The sequence below is a fragment of the Cornus florida genome, unplaced genomic scaffold, assembly GCF_030987335.1.
Source record: "Cornus florida cultivar Cherokee Brave unplaced genomic scaffold, ASM3098733v1 CherokeeBrave_3.0.0_Hap2_Chr02, whole genome shotgun sequence".
Taxonomy (NCBI): domain Eukaryota; kingdom Viridiplantae; phylum Streptophyta; class Magnoliopsida; order Cornales; family Cornaceae; genus Cornus; species Cornus florida.
In genome coordinates, this window is record NW_026775572.1 from 59,991,468 (window position 1) to 60,009,719 (window position 18,252).

Here is an 18,252-nt window from a genome sequence, read left to right on the forward strand (position 1 = left end):
TTTTTAAAAAATTATGAAGAAATTTCTATTGAAATTACATAAATGGACCCACTATATAAATTTGTCCCAAAAAAATAAAAGGCTGCCCCCTCACGAAATTTTCTGAATCCATCACCGACTACAATGTAAGAACATCACTTGTGAGAAAAGTTGCTCTTGTAGAACATTCCATAAAAATCAATCAAAATATTGATTACATAATTGTTTATCACGTGGTGTTAGAATCTTAATTATCTCACTTTTCCTTCAATTTTTTCCTCACATTCTTCTCTCAAATTTTCACTTTTTGTTCAAAATTTTCAATCTTCTCTCTTTTTCAAAATTTTAATATATATATATATATACACACACACATTCAGCTTTTCACAAGTCGTGTTATTTTAGAAGGTGTCCCACTTCTTCATATATAATGGAATTTTTAATAAAGATTTCACCACTTTGTAACTCAAAGTTATCATAGTGGAAATTTCACCAATTATAAATGGATCAATATGGACTCAATAAATAAATAAATAAATCAATAAAACAAATCAGATCACATAAAATCACAAATATTCATTACCTGATTCAAATCTAATTGAGCCTATCCCATCCTGATCCACTCAATGTCTTGCATCATTGAATTGAGCATTATTCAAGATTTAAAAAGAAATTATAATGGCCATCAGGGACGGAATCAATTAAGGCTTGGGGCATGTGTCCCTGGCTTGGCTCGCCCAATAGGATATATATAATTAATTTGTATTTTTTTTTTTTTAAGCATGCGTGAAAAATTATATATAGTGCCTCCCCTAAAATATAATTTATAAAATTATCTTAGCTTTTTCTTTCTTTTATTATTTAAATTCCTTAAATTTCTTTTATTTTCCATTCATAATCTAATTTATTTTCCATTCAAATTTATGTCAAATTTTTTTTTTTTTTTTTTTTCTTTTTTCTTCCTTTTGTTTTTTCTTCTTAAAATTCTTCTTTTTACATGTGTGCGTGTGTGTGTGTTTTTTTTATTAAACTGTGCCTTCTTTAAATTGAAATGTTGGCTCCGTCCCTTGACAATGAGTATAATTCATACTCTCTCCTTAAGTAAAAAGCTCAGCAAGGGTAGAATAATATTTTATAAATAACCTAAAACATTAATTTTAATTGGTGTGGACTGTCAAATGATAAATGGTGGAGGATCATCTATCAATTTCTTAGCCGATGTCCCAATGGCCTAGTGAATTAGTGCCTTCGGTAAATATTGGAGTGAAAAATTTGGATTCTCTGTATCTATTAATCTAACTTCTCACACTTCTTGTATGGTGAAAAAATAAAAAATCTACTAATTTCTAAAATTTAATTTAATACAAATAATAATTCTATATCATCGTATTCATCCACCTAGCTCATGTAGTCTAATAGTAACATCGTTAGTTGGTACCCCGTGGAGGAGCAGAAAAATTTTTTCCGCTCCCAAAATCAACCCTGTGCGAAATTCTCATCTTCCCGTCCTTTTCTTTTCCCGCCGCTCAACTTGTTTCTCATTTCTCTTTGTAGAATTGTGCCAAGATTTGTTCCATCAGGTATCTCTCTCTCTAATTTGTTGTTGGTATAGGGTTTTGTTCGAGGCAACTCTAAGCCATCTCTTGTTACTTTTTCGTAGTTCCTAATTTGTTTCTAATTACCTTTTTGTGCCATAGCTATTTCATAGTCTTCAATTTCTTCTTCTTTCCTCATTTTACTGACCTCCGAATCCATTTCCATAGATTTATAGAATTAAGCCATGGAAGGAAAATTAGACTCAACCCAGAAAGGCGAAAAAGAAGCAGATGAGTCCCACGATGAACAAATTCAGATATTGGGTTGTTCGATCACAGATCTTCCGAGTCCCATTTTGGTCAGTATTCTGACAAGACTCCCTGTAAAGAATATTCTCATTTGCAAGTGCGTAACCAAAACTTGGGTCAGTCTAATTTCTGACCCTCATTTCGCCAAGCTGCACTTTGCCCGGGCAGAGCCCAGTGCTGTGCTTCGAACGGCCTTTAATTCAATGTTTGTGTCAAGATTGCTTTACTTGGTTGAGCCTGAGAGGTGCAACAATTTTGTTCATTGTGACCATCATGTTAACATGAAGCTTGAAACCAAATTGAAGATCCTATTGCGCAATGTTGACATGTTTCGTGAAGTTATAGCTCGTAATGCCCAAATGCGTTCCCTCCTCCCTAAAGGCAGTCGGGTTAAAAGGAAGCGCTGCCCCAAGTTTGACCCCAGTGATTATGTGTTAAAAATTGTGAATTCATGCAATGGTTTGCTTTGCTTGTCTGAACCAAAACGTAATAAACCTGTTGTTGTGTTTAATCCAATCACGGGTGAGTATATAAACATTCCAATGGCTTTTAGGGGTGAAGAGAATGCCAAAGATATGTACGGTTGTGGGTTCGGCTTAAGTCCAAGGACTAATTAGTACAAGGTGATTAGAATGTTTCGTCATTGGATTCTTGATTCCAATGATATGGAAGTATGGGGCGGTAGGAAGGCTGAAATATACACACTCGGTGCATGATCATGGAAACATATTGGTGACGGTCCCATTTCAGATTATAGCCTAAAATTTCCCACCTATCTGAATGGAGGGCTTCATTGGGTATGGCATGATGGCAGAAGATCTGATCATATAGTTTCTTTTAACTTCGACGACGAGCAGCTCCAATCAGTTCCCTTGCCGCCTCTTGAAAATGATAACACTAATGTGTCTATGGGAGTACTAGAAGGCTGTCTATGCATAAGTGACTCCTCCAGTTGTGATTCTGTTCACGTATGGGTTTTGAACAATTATGGTGCTCCACAATTTTGGACAAAAGTGTTTTCTCTCAATAGCCTGCCTGATGGGAGGTCATCTAATTGTTTATATCAGCCAATAAGTTACCAAAAAGATGGGGCAATATTGATATTTGATTCATCTGGAAGTGCTCTGATTTATTATGACCCTGAAGGACCACAATTCAGATATCTTAAGATTGATGGGGTTAAATTAAAATTTGAAGCAATCGCTTATGTTCCAAGCTTTATTTCACTTAAAGACACTGTGGTTGGAGAGTGCTGTGGTGCTAAATATCAGTTCAAGGTAAGGATGTGCTTGTTTGCAATTACAGTCACTTTGGTAACTAAAAATATATTTATAGATTTTGATGATTATATCTTATTCACTTTTTCTGGTTTTCTATCACTAATTTGCATTTGAAAATTATGAAGAACGTGTATGGATCTTTCATCTTTACAGAGATTTTTTTTAAAAAAAATTTTAAATTTTTTTTTATCCCCCGTTAATATTATATATACACATACACATATATATTTGGTGGGGGGTTGGTGGTCGGGTGGGGGAGTTTCTTTCAGAACCATATCTTTCTAGTGGCCATGTTGTGAGAAGACTTGTTGGTATGTTATGCATGAACCTCTAAGGACTACAATGTTGAATTAATAAATACAGTTGGATGGTTTATTGGGAATTTAAGACACTCAAAACATTTAAAATTTAGTTTTACTCGATTCCTTTCTCAAGTATCAATGTTGTCGGCCATTTATTGAATAAAATTGGACTTCATATGTACCAAAATTTGTACTTGGTCAAGGGTCATTGAGAGGTTCCTTGAAATATTTCGGCCATAAATTTAAATTTGTTATTAGTGTGCTTTATTTATTAGCCAAATGTTTAGTCAATGTGATTCTTCTGTGGTAAATTGTAATGTTTTTGACTTTATATATATATATATATATATATATATATATATATATTAAAGTTAAATAAAATTTTATTCACCTGTGGGGCTCACATGAATTATAAGCCAATATAATGACTTATCTCTTCCTCTCTGCATATCTCTCTCTCTCTCTCTCGTCCAGTAGCTCTCTTTTCTTTTCTTTTTTTTTGTTTTTCAAAGCTTTAAGGCTTAATTTCTCTCTCATCTCTTATCGGATTAAGGTACCGTTTGAGGGAAAATGAAGCTCACGACGAGCTCTACGCATCCATACGAACAATTCCAGGTTTGGTGCCCTCCTTAGAGTTTGAAATTCAAGACCCATTTTAAGGGTTTTGTGCAAATTTGAGGTAGGGACACCTTAATCCACTACCTTCTTGTTCCATTGTGAGTTATACTCCTTTGTTGTGCCAAGCATGCTTAATTAAAAGTTAATTATATCAATGATTATTTAAAATGTTATCTAGAGAAATTCATATGTATGAATGTGAGTTGTTTTATGTGTAAAGCATGCTTAAATGTATTTTATTGTATTTTAATGTGTTAATAATTACTTGGGAGATGTCGAACATGTTGAATGTTTAATTTTATGGTATAGAATTTTAAATACCATAACATTGAATGTATGGAACATATATACATGCACATACCATTGGGTTTGCATGAAATGGGGGAAATTGTTCTTGAAATAAATATGGGGAATTTCAGGGAAGCGTTTTTGATGAAATGGTTTTATGTGAAACCCGGTCGCTGAGGGATTACCCACGAGCCGGAGGTTAATATAGCCTAGAGGGGACTAGGGAGTCGCCCTAGTATGGTTGAGCTAGCTGGGCCCCATAATGACGCCGTGGGGTTACCAACGGTCAAGGACACTAGCCAATCCTCTTCTCGTGTCGCGGCGGGGCTACCAAAGGGCGGGCTGTATTAACAGTTTAGAAACGATGTTTTGGATTATGAAAATGGGGAACGACACTAGCATACATTGCATCTCATTGCATTTCATTGGATATACTTGAGATTAAATCGTTATGCTATATTATTTCCCGACATTGTATGATCCCCATTTCCCATTGGCCTATGCTTTGTTTGGATTCACAAGGACACAAGATGTATGTCTTAAGTGTCACCTTCTGAGCTTTATGCTCACCCTACTATTTATATTATTTTTTTTCAGGTCTTGGAAATGAACCGGTGGACGACAATCCACCTCAAGCTTGAAAGTTGTTAGAAGGTTGTTTGCTATTTCATATTTTGACCGTTCTATGTATATTCATAGTTGTGGAAATGTAACTAAGTTAGTAGTCATGGCTTTGTAATTTAAGAACGAACTTATCTTTTGTTTGATGTAAATGAAACTAATGGAATTATGGTATATATTTCCATGCAATTGTATCATGTAATGTTATAAGACAGGGACTTTAAATCTTAACCATGTATTTTGGGACTGTAATTATGATAATTTAGATTAATTGGTGTGTGGATGTTCTACCATGAGAGGAACTATGATGAGGTATAATGAACGGATGAATGGGATGCTAGAGTATATTATGTGTTTTGTGTATTGGGACAGGTTGTTGAAGGAACATTTTTAGGGGAGGTTATGCCGAATTTTTTTTTAAAATTTTGGCATCAGCTTGGGTCGTTACAAATTTGGTATCAGTGCACATGGGATTGCATGGGATGTTGATTTCATTGTGTATTGACTATTTACTACTTGCTTATTACTTGAACAAGCATACTTAACTACTTATGTGCTTACGTGCTTGAATGTCTATGGTAAAATGTTTCTTGCATGGTTTTGCATGCTAAGTGTTATTACGACATCATTTCACATTGAGTTGTCTATAGTGGACTTTAGTGTTATGTCATTGAACCGTTTTCTCGTTTTGTAGCACGATGTCACGGCGTGAGGAACAAAGGGAAGTTGGCTCCAGGCCGACTAGGGGTGATGTTGGCGAGAGCTCCAACTCCAATCCAGAGGAGCTAAATGATGAGGACACACTTCTTAGGGACTTGATTCTCCCGAGAGTTGTCCCCACAAGGAGGGATAATGTTGAAGCACCCGTAGAAGTGGGTGAAGATTCTGTGGCATTGGAATTGAATCGTTTGTTGCAAAATGCCGTGAGGGTAACGATTGCTGCTCAGTCGCGGTCGGCACCACAATCTACAGTTCAAGTTGAGGAGATGCCAGCTCAGAAGCGTCTCAAGATTATTAAGGGGTTTTCTCAACTGATGCCGGTTATGTTTGAGGGTAGTGCGGATCCAATGATAGAAGATGACTACATGGAGCAAGTTGAAACTCAATTGACTTCTATGGATACGACGGAGGATCATTTGAAGATCATCCTAGCTACTTATAAGTTTGCTAAGAATGCCAAACTATGGTGGAAGTCGGTTACGACCCGGTACAAGGTGGAAGAGATGAGTTGGTACAAGTTTAAGGAATTGTTTTATGAAAAGTACTTTCCGCTTTCCAAAAGATGGGAGTTACAAGACCAGTTTCATAACCTTATTCAAGGGAGCATGTCAGTGGCGGAATATGAGAACAAGTTCACTTCATTTTCTCGCTTTGCTCCAAAAATGGTGAGAGATGAAGTTAACAAGACTCTGAAGTTTGTTTCTGGTGTTAATGATCGGATGAGGCCGTTGATCACGGAATAGTTCATTAAGGTTTATTCTGAAGCAGTGGAAAGGGCTTTGATGTTGGAGGCTGATAATAAAGAGAAGGATGCAAGAAGAGAACAGTTGAAGCAAAAGAGGGGTACAGGGCCATCTTCAGAGGGATCTTCTTGGAAGAGGAACAAGAGTGGTTCATTTCAGTTTCAGGGGTAGCAGTCTGCAAGGTCTGCTCCTACCACTCCGTTGCCAGCTGGGTCTGATAGGAGTGTAGTTGTTTGCTTTCAGTGCCAGCAGCCTGGACATTACAAGTCCAATTGTCCTATGAGATTGACTTCAGTTTGTTCAGCTCCGAAGGCTTGTTATGGGTATGGCCAGTAGGGCCATTTGATTTGGGACTGTCCGAGTCAGGGAGCAGGCACCACTAGTGGCAGAGGCCGTCACAGTCGGTTACGGTTCAATCAAGTTTCAGACCATTGCCACCATCACAGCCTGCCTTGTCTTCTTATGGTTCACGACCAGCTAGGAGGGATACTCCTACTATGTCGGCACAACAGTCTGGTGTTCAGATTAGTAGTTCACACGCACAGGCACCGTAGGGGCGTGTCTTTGCCCTTGCACTGACTGATGTATCTCCTGGATCTTCAGTTCTCTGAGGTATATTTCCAATGTTTGGTTCTTGGACCCGTGTTTTGTTTGATTCTGGTGCATCTCATTCTTTCATTTCATCATCATTTGCACTTACATCGGGGTTAGAGGTTAGTTTTATGGATCGGGCGTTGTGTGTTGATACGCCAGTTGGAGTTTCAGTGTCTTTGAGCTGAGTCGTGAGGGACTGTTCCATTGTGATAGCCGGGCGGACTTTTGTGTTTGACTTTATCCTCCTGAAGATGACTAGCTTTGATGCCATTCTCGGGATGGATTGGTTAGCTTCCTTTCATGCCACGATCGACTGTTACAAAGGAAGGGTTACAGTTTGTACTCCCGAGGGAGACTGTTTCTTTTTCGTGGGAGATCGGAGTGATTCCCACATTTCATCGTTTTATGGAATTCGTGGACAGAGTTGTGGTGATTACTTTTTGGCTAGCCTTATAGCCAAAGAGGATGATGTTGTGGAAGAAGATTATCCTGCAGTTGTTCGTGATTTTCTGGATGTGTTTCCAGAGGATTTGACATAGTTGCCTTCACACCGAGAAGTGGAGTTCTTTATTGAGTTAATACCAGGTACCGCGCTGATTTCTATGGCACCGTATCATATGTCACCAGTTGAATTAGAAGAATTAAAAAGGCAGCTTGATGATTTGAGGATGAAGGGTTTCATCCGACCGAGTGTGTCACCATGGGGTGCACCGGTTTTGTTTACCAAGAAGAAAGATGGTTCTTTGAGGTTGTGCATTGATTACCGGAAGTTGAATCGTGCCACCATCAAGAATAAGTATCATTTGCCAAGGATAGATGATTTATTTGATCAGTTGAGGAGAGCCAGTTGTTTCTCGAAGATTGACTTGAGGTTTAGCTATTATCAGTTGCGGGTTAGGGATGAGGATATCCCGAAGACAGCATTCCGTACACGGTATGGACACTATGAGTTCCTTGTTATGCCTTTTGGCTTGACTAATGCGCCAGCGACATTCATGGACTTAATGAACCGAGTCTTTCACGATTACTTGGACCGGTTTGTGATAGTTTTCGTGGATGACATTCTTGTGTATTCACGATCTCAGGAGGAGCACGAGATCCATTTAAGTATTATTTTACAGATTTTGCGGGAGCACCGATTGTATACCAAATATGAGAAATGTGAGTTTTGGTTACAGGAGGTGAAATTTTTGGGGCATATTGTTTCAGAAGGTGGAGTGTCAGTAGATCCGTCAAAGGTTGAAGCAGTTTTGAATTGGGAGCAACCCAAGAATGTTTTTGAGATTCGGAGTTTCCTTGGCCTAGCGGGTTATTATCAGAGATTTGCGAAGGATTTTTCCCGTTTGGCAGCTCCTATGACCCGTTTGACCCGGAAAGGGATAAAGTTTACGTGGAATGAAGCCTGTGAGTTATCTTTTCAGGAATTGAAGACAAGATTGACTACAGCTCCAGTGTTGGTGATATCTGAGCGTGGCTTGGGTTAAGTGTTATATTGTGATGCTTCCCGTGATGGTTTGGGATGTGTGTTGATGCAGGATGGTAGAATAGTAGCTTATGGGTCTCGACAGTTGAAGACTCACGAGCTTAACTACCCTACTCATGATTTGGAGTTAACGGTAGTTGTATTTGCCTTGAAATGTTGGAGACATTACTTGTATGGTGAGAGATTCGAGGTGCACTCGAATCATAAAAGTCTCAAGTACATTTTCTCCTAAAAGGACTTGAACAATAAACAGAGAAGATGGGTTGAATTATTGGAGGACTACAATTTTGACTTACAGTATCATCCAGGCAAGGCAAATGTGGTAGCAGATGCTTTAAGCCGGAAATCCCGTAGAACTATGTTTAAGGATTTGGCAGAGATAGGATTGTATTGTTTTGATGACGATGTTGACAGTGAGCCAGCATTCTTGTTTAGTCTTGTGGCTCAGCCTACTCTTGTTGTACTAGTGATTGAGTCACAGAGACAGGACCCGGATTTAGATAACATTCACGCTTTGATCTCCAGTGGTGAGACAGTGAAAGATTGGGCCTTGCATGCAAATGGGGGTCTACGGTTCAGGGGTTTATTGGTGGTTCCTACGGTTTATTATGAGGACGTCTTACAGGAGTTTCACACTTCCTGCTTTACAGTTCATCCAGGTGGTACCAAGATGTATCACAATTTGAGACGTCAGTATTGGTGGAACGGGATGAAGAAAGATGTTGCACAGTTTGTGGCTAGATGCCTTACCTGTCAGGAGGTGAAAGCCGAGCATTAGAGACCAGCCAGTTTATTGCAACCATTGCCTGTAGCGCAGTAGAAATGGGAACATATCGTCATGGAGGGGCAATAAGGCCGTATGGGTCATCATTGACAGATTGACTAAGACGGCTCACTTTTTGCCTATTAAGGCAACAGATGATGCAGAGAAGCTTGGTGTTCTTTATGTGAAGGAGATTGTAAGATTGCATGGAGTTCCAGTAACTATTGTTTCAGATAGCGATGCCAAGTTCACTTCGAAGTTCTGGGAAGGACTTCAAGTAGCGTTTGGCTCAGCGTTGCATCTGAGTACGGCATTCCATCCACAGACTGACGATCAGTCGGAGAGTACTATCTAGATTTTGGAGGATATGCTTTGGGCATGTGTGCTTGATTTGGGTGGTAGTTGGGAAGATCACCTTCCACTTATTGAATTTGCCTACAACAACAGTTATCAGGCAAGCATTCAGATGGCTCCATTTGAGGCGTTGTATGGTAATCCTTGTAGGTCTCCTATTTGTTGGATTGAGGTAGGCGAGACAGTTGCCTTAGGACCAGACACTGTACTCGAGACTATTTAAAAGATTAAGTTGATAAGACAGAGGTTACTTATAGCTCAGAGCCGACAGAAGAGTTATGCGGATAAGCGGAGACGGCCGTTATCTTTTGAGGTGGGAGACCACGTTTTTCTACGGGTTCTCCATGGAAAGGATTGATGAGATTTGCGAAAAGTGGCAAGTTGTCGCCACGATTTATTGGACCATTTGAGATTTTGGACCGAGTAGGAGAGGTTACCTACAAACTTGCTTTGCCGCCACAGTTGGACAGGGTCCGCAATGTCTTTTACGTATCAATGTTACGGAAGTACGAGCCAGATCCATCTCACATTTTGAGTTGGGTTGATGTAGACATTGATGAGGATGTTTCCTACGAGGAATGACCAGTTCAGATTCTTGACACACAACAGAAGGTGTTGAGGAACAAGACGATACCAATGGTGAAAGTCCTTTGGAGACACCACAGAGTCAAGGAGGCTACTTGGGAGCTCGAATAGGAGGTTCGCCCCAAGTATCCAGAATTGTTTTCTCTCTCAGGTATGGCTTGATTTCGGGGGCGAAATATTTTTTAAAGTTAGGGAGAATGTAATGTTTTGACTTTATATATATATATATATATATATATATATATGTTAAAGTTAAATAAAATTTTATTCACCTGTGGGGCCCACATGAATTATAAGCCAATATAATGACTTATCTCTTCCTCTCTGCGTATCACTCTCTCTCTCGTCTAGTAGCTCTCTTTTCTTTTCTTTTTTTTTGTTCTTCAAAGCTTCAAGGCTTAATTTCTCTCTCATCTCTTATCAGATTAAGGTGCTGTTTGAGGGAAAACGAAGCCTACAACGAGCTCTACGCATCCATACGAACAATTCCAGATTTGGTACTCTCCTTGGAGTTCGAAATTCAAGACCCATTTTAAGGGTTTTGTGCAAATTTGAGGTAGGGACACCTTAATCCACTACCTCCTTGTTCCATTGTGAGTTATACTCCTTTGTTGTGCCAAGCATGCTTAATTAGAAGTTAATTGTATCAATGATTATTTTAAATGTTGTCTAGAGAAATTCATGTGTATGAATGTGAGTTGTTTTATCTGTAAAGCATGCTTAAATGTATTTTGTTGTATCTTAATGTGTTAATAATTACTTGGGAGATGTTGAACATGTTGAATGTTTAATTTTATGGTGTAGAATTTTAAATGCCATGACATTGAATGTATGGAACATATATACATGCACATACCATTGGGTTTGCATGAAATGGGGGAAATTGTTCTTGAAATAAATATGGGGAATTTTAGGGATGTGTTTTTGATGAAATGGTTTTATGTGAAACTCGGTCGATGCGGGGTTACTAATGGGCTGGAGGTTAATATAGCTTAGAGGGGACTAGGGAGTCGCCTTAGCGTGGTTGAGCTAGCTGGGCCCCATAATGACTCCGCGGGGTTACCAAGGGTCAGGGACACTAGCCAATCCTCCTCTCGTGTCGCGGCGGGACTACCAAAGGGCGGGCTGTATTAACAGTTTAGAAACGATGTTTTGGATTATGAAAATGGGGAGCGACACTAGCATGCATTGCATCTCATTGCATTTCATTGGATATACTTGAGATTAAATCGTTATGCTGTATTATTTCCCAACATTGTATGATCCCCATTTCCCATTGGCCTATGCTTTGTTTGGATTCACAAGGACACAAGATGTGTGTCTTAAGTGTCACCTGCTGAGCTTTATGCTCACCCTACTATTTATATTATTTTTTTTCAGGTCTTGGAAATGAACCGGTGGACGACAATCCACCTCAAGCTTGAAAGTTGTTAGAAGGTTGTTTGCTATTTTGTATTTTGACCGTTCTATGTATATTCATAGTTGTGGAAATGTAATTAAGTTAGTATTCATGGCCTTGTAACTTAAGAACGAACTTATCTTTTGTTTGATGTAAATGAAACTAATGGAATTATGGTATATATTTCCATGCAATTGTATCATGTAATGTTGTAAGATAGGGACTTTAAATCTTAACCATGTATTTTGGGACTGTAATTATGATAATTTAGATTAATTGGTGTGTGGATGTTCCACCATGAGAGGAACTATGATGAGGTATATTATGTGTTTTGTGTATTGGGACAGGTTGTTGAAGGACTATTTTTAGGGGAGGTTATGCCGAATTTTTTTTTTAAATTTTGGCATCAGCTTGGGTCGTTACATAAATGATAACTTCAACATGCTGTAGGAGGCACCGTGTTTGATAGTGCTTTTGTAGAGTTAGCAATGGCGGCTAGCAGTGGTCTCTTCAACTTAAGCATTGATTCGTTCATTCATATGGATGAGCTGTCCTTATTTGGATCATTGGATTTACAACTTACAGTCCTTCACGCAAAGGATAGTTTGTCATACATTTTATATTTTGCAATTTTGTTTTTATCCCTGTGTTTCCCTTTTCATCTTGATGGTGCTAATTTATCTTTTTCATGCTTATATAATGCACAATAACTCATTTTTTCTTTATCTTTATATCCTTACAGTATGTAACTCATTAAAACAGTTTTGGAAGAACAAAAGTGTACATATATCCAAGTATATTAAAGAGCTTGTTGTCTTTGAAACTTGTTTTTGGTTTTTTTATTTTTATTTTTATTTTTATTTTTAACTGGAGCAACTTGTCTTTAATATGTCAAATTTCCATGAATTGTCAAACATCATTATTGCATAGGGGGATTAAGTTTAGTGTTCTAGAATTTTAGTGTACAATTCATTTTCCCTTGTTAAAAGAGGAAGTTTAATTTCCATAGAAGGTAAGAGATAGAGAGGGCCAAACAAATAATGTGGGATGTAGTTATTAGAAATGACTTTAAAAATTATACATAGTAGGTGATATGACGGGTTATAGAAAGCAATGGAGACAGAATTCAGGTGGCCAACGCCATTCATATGCGAGTAAGGCAAGACATATATTGAACTTTTATGTTGATTCATAAAATAAACTTTCTAATAAAAAAAATATTAATTTATGAAACGCAAGTGCCAAATATTTATTCAAGCTTGAAAGCAGCCACTTTGTGTAAAATGTTGACAATAGTCAGGTCTATTTTCAGTTTTCCCTTCTAACAACCTAGATAATGAACTTTTTTAATTTTATGTATTTTGCAATTATTAGTAAAAAGTATTGAACTACAGTACTACAACAATTCCTGCAATTGAGGTGAGTCTCGCTACCTATTTAGTTGAAGACCACTACTTGCACCACAAGAAAGTCGGACCTAGATTAGTGAAGGGGCTTATGCAATACACCACTTTCTTATGTTATGGTGGTATTGAGAAGCTTGTGGAGAGCCGACTAGATTACTAAGCGATGGTTCTTGCTATCCCGGCCAAGAAACCAAAGCCGGGGAACTAGGTGGGAATAGTGAAAGAAAGAGAAGCGGAAGAAGCGGGGTAGAGGAAATTGGTCAACTCATCAGGCTCATGTGCTATGCCTAGAAGGGTCATATAGCACCTGTATTTATGTTGCAGTTTTCCATGTGGAGATTTAGAGTTACGGGCTTCACATGACGTTAAGCATAGTATGGACACAGTTGGAAAATACCGAAAATGGAACACAGAAAACAAATAATGAAAAAAAAAAAAAAAAAACATCAAGAAACATGAAGGTTATGTTTGTGCCCCTAATCATTCTTTATTATCCTCTTTTCTCTTCCTTCTCCTTCTCCTTCTCTTCTTTATCTTCTGCAACAATTTGGTATCAGAGTGCTTATTTGTCCTACAGGCTGCATCATTTAGTCAATAAAAAATTTATCTGCACTCTCTTTATCGTTTTATTGATGACGTTCCACTGGGTTGGTTCATATCAAAGTGGAGATAAAACTATATTATCTTACTAAACTACCATTTTATTTTATTTTGTTTTATCTTGCATTTCTTTTGAAAAAATGCAGTCATATTACTGAAAATGGTCTATAATTAGTTTCTTTTTTTCTTAATTGGTACTCACACCCCCTCTAAGGAATTGTATAATTAGTTTTTGAATATAAATAATGTAAAGGACTATAATAAATTAAGTTGCAAAATGTTTGCCACAAGAAATTCTTGATAAGTATGATGGGTGATGACATGGTCCATGGGGTTGTGGCGTTTGAGAGAGCTCGTTGATCTTTTCAGAACTTTAGGGATTGTGATTAGATGGATTTAGAAGTTCTTCAATGATCGAACGGATGCTTACGGCTGTTTGATAGCCTTAGGTAACGCTACTTTTACCCTCCTTAAGCTTCGAACATGGGTGGGTGGGTTTAAGGAGTCCATTCTTTTGGGTAAAAACTCCTGGTTGATTCTTTTATTTTTTTTCTTTTTTCTTTTTTTGCCTTTTGGGTTCTTACTTATTCGGTTTTTATATCTTTTAACATTATCTAAGTCTATTCTTTCGAATTTTCTTCCCAGTGGGTGCTGCACGGTTACAACTAATTTCCCTCACACTTTCATTAGTGACCCTATTTTTGTAGTCACTCCACTTATCATTGTCATTTCTGCTACATGAAGGCGTTGTTCTCGTTTTTTTTTTTAGGGACCAACACTCCGCCCCATACAGCATAGTTGGTCTACTAACGTGTCCTATAAAATATTCCTTTTAGCTTATGACTTGTGTTATACATATATATATTTTTTGGATAATTGATAACATGTGTTATATGAATTGTACCATTCTAATAACCACCTGGAAGATTAATCGAAAGGAGAAAAACTTTACATTTTTTGTTCTTGAATTACTTATAAAATTGTCTTAGTTGAAAACTACCACTATTAAGTGATTTGACTTATTGATATGGAAAATCAATGTCAAATCATCTTTGCGGTTGGTGCAATGATACAACTAGTGAGGTTCTAACCGAAGCACGTCAATTGCTGGTTGAAAACTATATCCTAACCCCCTCCCTCTTTGGCCTGGGTTTAGCCCCTGGCCGTTAAGAATCTCTGGAAGGTATCTTTCTTGGGTAAAGCCCTATAAAATGTTGACCCCATTCATATGGGATTAAGGTAAGGATGACAACGACGATGACAATGATGATTTATTGATTTGGAAATTTTCTTTATTGCCTAACTGAAACATTACGTCTTTAATTTATTTGTGCAAATTGTCTAACAGAAAATAAATAGGAGAAAGCAACATATCCGATATATATCTGTGCTAGTTCTCAAGAAGTTGTGGAGAATTATGCGAAGTGTAAAATGATTCTTCTAAACAAATTTGTCTCCATGGAATGTTGCTTCAAGTGAATGCCAATATTTCTTCTTTAGACTCTGATCCATGAAATTGACATAATCATGTTGCATTGATTTACTTCTTGTGATATGTTTATTATATAACGAACCATAATGGTGAAACTGAAGAATTAATATATAGGAACAATTATTTTTGTGCTATTTTCTGAAGAAATGAGTATAAGGCAGTCTTTCGTGTAAATTTTGATGGCACAATTAGTTAGAAGATATGAATTGATATCTATTCGAATAATATGCTCTTCACATTATAATTCTTGATGTAGGTGCGCAAAATTTAAAATGCCAGGAGAGACTCTACCTCTTTCATTGGTGGAGCAATCCAAGGAGAAGCTGCTTGATTTGAATAGTTCATCGGGTGGAGGAAGCACCAGCAAGGGAAGTTATGCAGCAGCCAAGATATACGCTTAAACAACTACTTTATAATTGAAGTTATATCTGAAGGTTGAGGAGTATGTTGAGCAAGTATACATTTGCTGGAAGGTTCATGGAGGTTGGATACTTTGAAAATTGGATAGATGCTCCATAATATGGAGAATAACAAGTTCCTAAAAGTTTATATTTTTCTTAAATTGAGTAGTTTTTGGTACCTTTTTATGGTTTGGGAAGATGCTTTGCCGAGTAAGGCACAACCATAATACCATTTTTTTTTTTTTTTTTTTGGTGGATTCAATCCTTAAGGCTCGACGTAATTGCGCCCGTTGCACATCCAGACCGTTCGTGTAATATACATGCCCATGAATGTGCAGCGGACGCAAAAAAAAAAAAAAAAAAAAAAATTCTTGACGGAAACAATTTTGTACAAAGGAGAAATGGTTGCCAAACGGTTCTTTAATTGGTGGTTTGCATCATGTGTTTATTTTGTCTGTGCACCTGAAGTTCACTATTCTACTCAACAACACTACCACACAATAACATTTATGTTTGGATGAAAAATATGCCAAAGCTCTATTTCCTAACCAATTTTTTTATTGTTAATTATATGTGGTGTCTCATGAATATGATGTTTGAGTTTTGACTCTTACTGCAAACAATTTCTTTGGAATTACACTTGCGCCGTTAATAATACAGGACTGACTCAAGTCGTGGTGGGAAGTCGCCCTTCATGGGTCTTGGAAATTAATCTAAAAGAATTGAAATTTTTAAACATGATCAAGTTGAGAATATCAATCAATTATTGGAACGTAATGAGAATGGTTTTGAAAAATTAGATGACATTATGCGCGTAAATATTCGACAATATTTTTAGCAGTTTAACTTTAATATTGCAGAGTATGTAACTTGTTGGTAACTAGGGTTTTGTTTGTGTCAATTCCACTCTTATTTTACTATTTCGTAGTATCTAATTTGTTTCTAAGGTTTTTTTGCTTGGAGCTATTTCACAGTCTTCAATTTCTTTCTTTCCTCATTTTGTTGACCTCCGAATCCATTTCCATAGATTTATAGAATTGAGCCATGGATCGACAATTAGATTCAACCCAGAAAGAGGGAAAACAATCAGACAAGTCCCATGATGAACAAATTCAGATTTTGGGTTGTTCCATCACAGACTTTCCAAGTCACATTTTCTGATAGGACTCCCTGTAAAGAGTATTCTCATTTGCAAGTGCGTATGCAAAACTTGGGTCACTCTAATTTCTGACCCTCATTTCGCCAAGCTGCACTTTGCGCGGGCAGAACCCAGTGCTCTGCTCCGAACCTCCGTTGATTTAATGGAATCAACACTTGTGTCAAGAACGCTTTACTTGGTTGACCCTGAGAGTAGTAACAAATTTGTTCACTGTGACCGTCGTGGTAAAATGAAGCTTGAAACCAAATTGAAGATCCCATTGCGCAATGTTGACATGTTGCGTGCCGTTGTAGCTTGGAAAGCCCAAAAGGGTTGCCTCCCTAAAGGCAGTCCGGTTAAAAGGAAATGCCGTGCCAAGTTTTACCCCCGAGATTATGTATTCAACATTGTGAATTCATGCAATGGTTTCCTTTGCTTGTCTGAACTAATATACGACAAGCCTGTTGTTGTGTGTAATCCAATTACGGGTGAGTATATAGACGTTCCAATGGTTTTTTTGGGTGATGAGAATGGCAAATATATGTATGGTTGTGGGTTTGGGTGATGGAATGACAAATCCAATGCCGTGCCATCTTGGCAGACCCAATAAAGACCTCCATTGATTAGAATGTTTCATCATTGGATTTGTCATTCCAAAGGCAGGCAAGTACATGGTGGTAGGAAGCCTGAAATATACACACTTGGGACCGGATCATGGTAGCAAATTGGTGATGGTCCTTATTTATTTTGTAGGTTGACATTTCCCACCTATCTCAATGGAGGTCTTTATTGGGTCTGCCAAGATGGCAGAAGACCTGATCAAATAGTTTCTTTTAACTTCGATGACGAGCTGTTCCAATCAGTTCCCCTGCCTCCTCTTGAAAATGGCACTAGTCTGTCCATGGGAGTACTGGAAGGCTGTCTATGCATAAGTGACTGTTGAGTGTGCGCAGCGAAATGGTTGTGGAATATAATATTGATAGATAACTTAGAGGATGGTAAATATATTTAACTTGCTCTTTTATCTAATTTATATTTATTTTAATTTTATCGAAATAAAACTAAAATCAAATCACACAGCAAAAATAAAGTGCAAGTAAAGTAAATAGAGTTTGAGAGATGACACCAGGATTTTATCGAGGAAACCTCAATTGGTAGAATAGACCAATTGTAACAGGAAAAACCTCGTTAGACTCCGCAGTCCTGAGATGAACGATCTACTATGTTTGAAGCAAAGTATACCGAACTTTGACTCAGTCTCACACCCTATCGTTCTATCAAAAATCAATTGCTGACAATCCTTGGCTTTGCGACTCCCCCGTCCAACAACTCTCGACCTCAAGCTTACTCTCGATCTCTGTAAAAGAGTTGCAAGTAGATCAGACAACACTCCACGAATGCTCTGACCCCTTCAAAGTGTGATCGCTTCACTCCTTTTCTTCTAGATCTGAATTTGACGAAGAACGAATGAATTCTGCTTTTCCGGAATTTCTGAATCTTCAATTATACTTCAATTCCATTGAGATAGAGAATAACACTCCTAAATCACTCTTGTATTTATGTGTGTGCTCTCAAAAATAAAATCAGAAAAATTAGATTGATTTTCTGAATAAAAATATCTCTCAAAAAGGCTCTCAATTAG

General features: G+C 37.7%; 2 protein-coding genes and 1 pseudogene across 2 annotated transcripts; all 3 read left to right on the forward strand.

Annotated features, from left to right (window-relative positions):
* Window positions 1-1,759: 1,759 nt before the first annotated feature.
* LOC132296296 (F-box/kelch-repeat protein At3g06240-like) lies at window positions 1,760-6,566 on the forward strand. The gene is made up of 3 exons (XM_059794506.1): window positions 1,760-2,345; window positions 2,574-3,100; window positions 6,396-6,566. The coding sequence occupies exons 1-3, from the start codon at window positions 1,760-1,762 to the stop codon at window positions 6,564-6,566; spliced, it is 1,284 nt and encodes a 427-aa protein (XP_059650489.1).
* An 8,061-nt stretch (window positions 6,567-14,627) lies between these two features.
* On the forward strand, window positions 14,628-14,794 carry LOC132297703 (U4 spliceosomal RNA; annotated as a pseudogene).
* A 1,979-nt stretch (window positions 14,795-16,773) lies between these two features.
* On the forward strand, window positions 16,774-17,553 carry LOC132296297 (uncharacterized). Its single transcript, XM_059794507.1, has 3 exons — window positions 16,774-17,098; window positions 17,270-17,273; window positions 17,364-17,553. Exons 1-3 carry the CDS (start codon window positions 16,774-16,776, stop codon window positions 17,551-17,553), a joined length of 519 nt encoding a protein of 172 aa, XP_059650490.1.
* The last annotated feature ends 699 nt before the right edge of the window (window positions 17,554-18,252 follow it).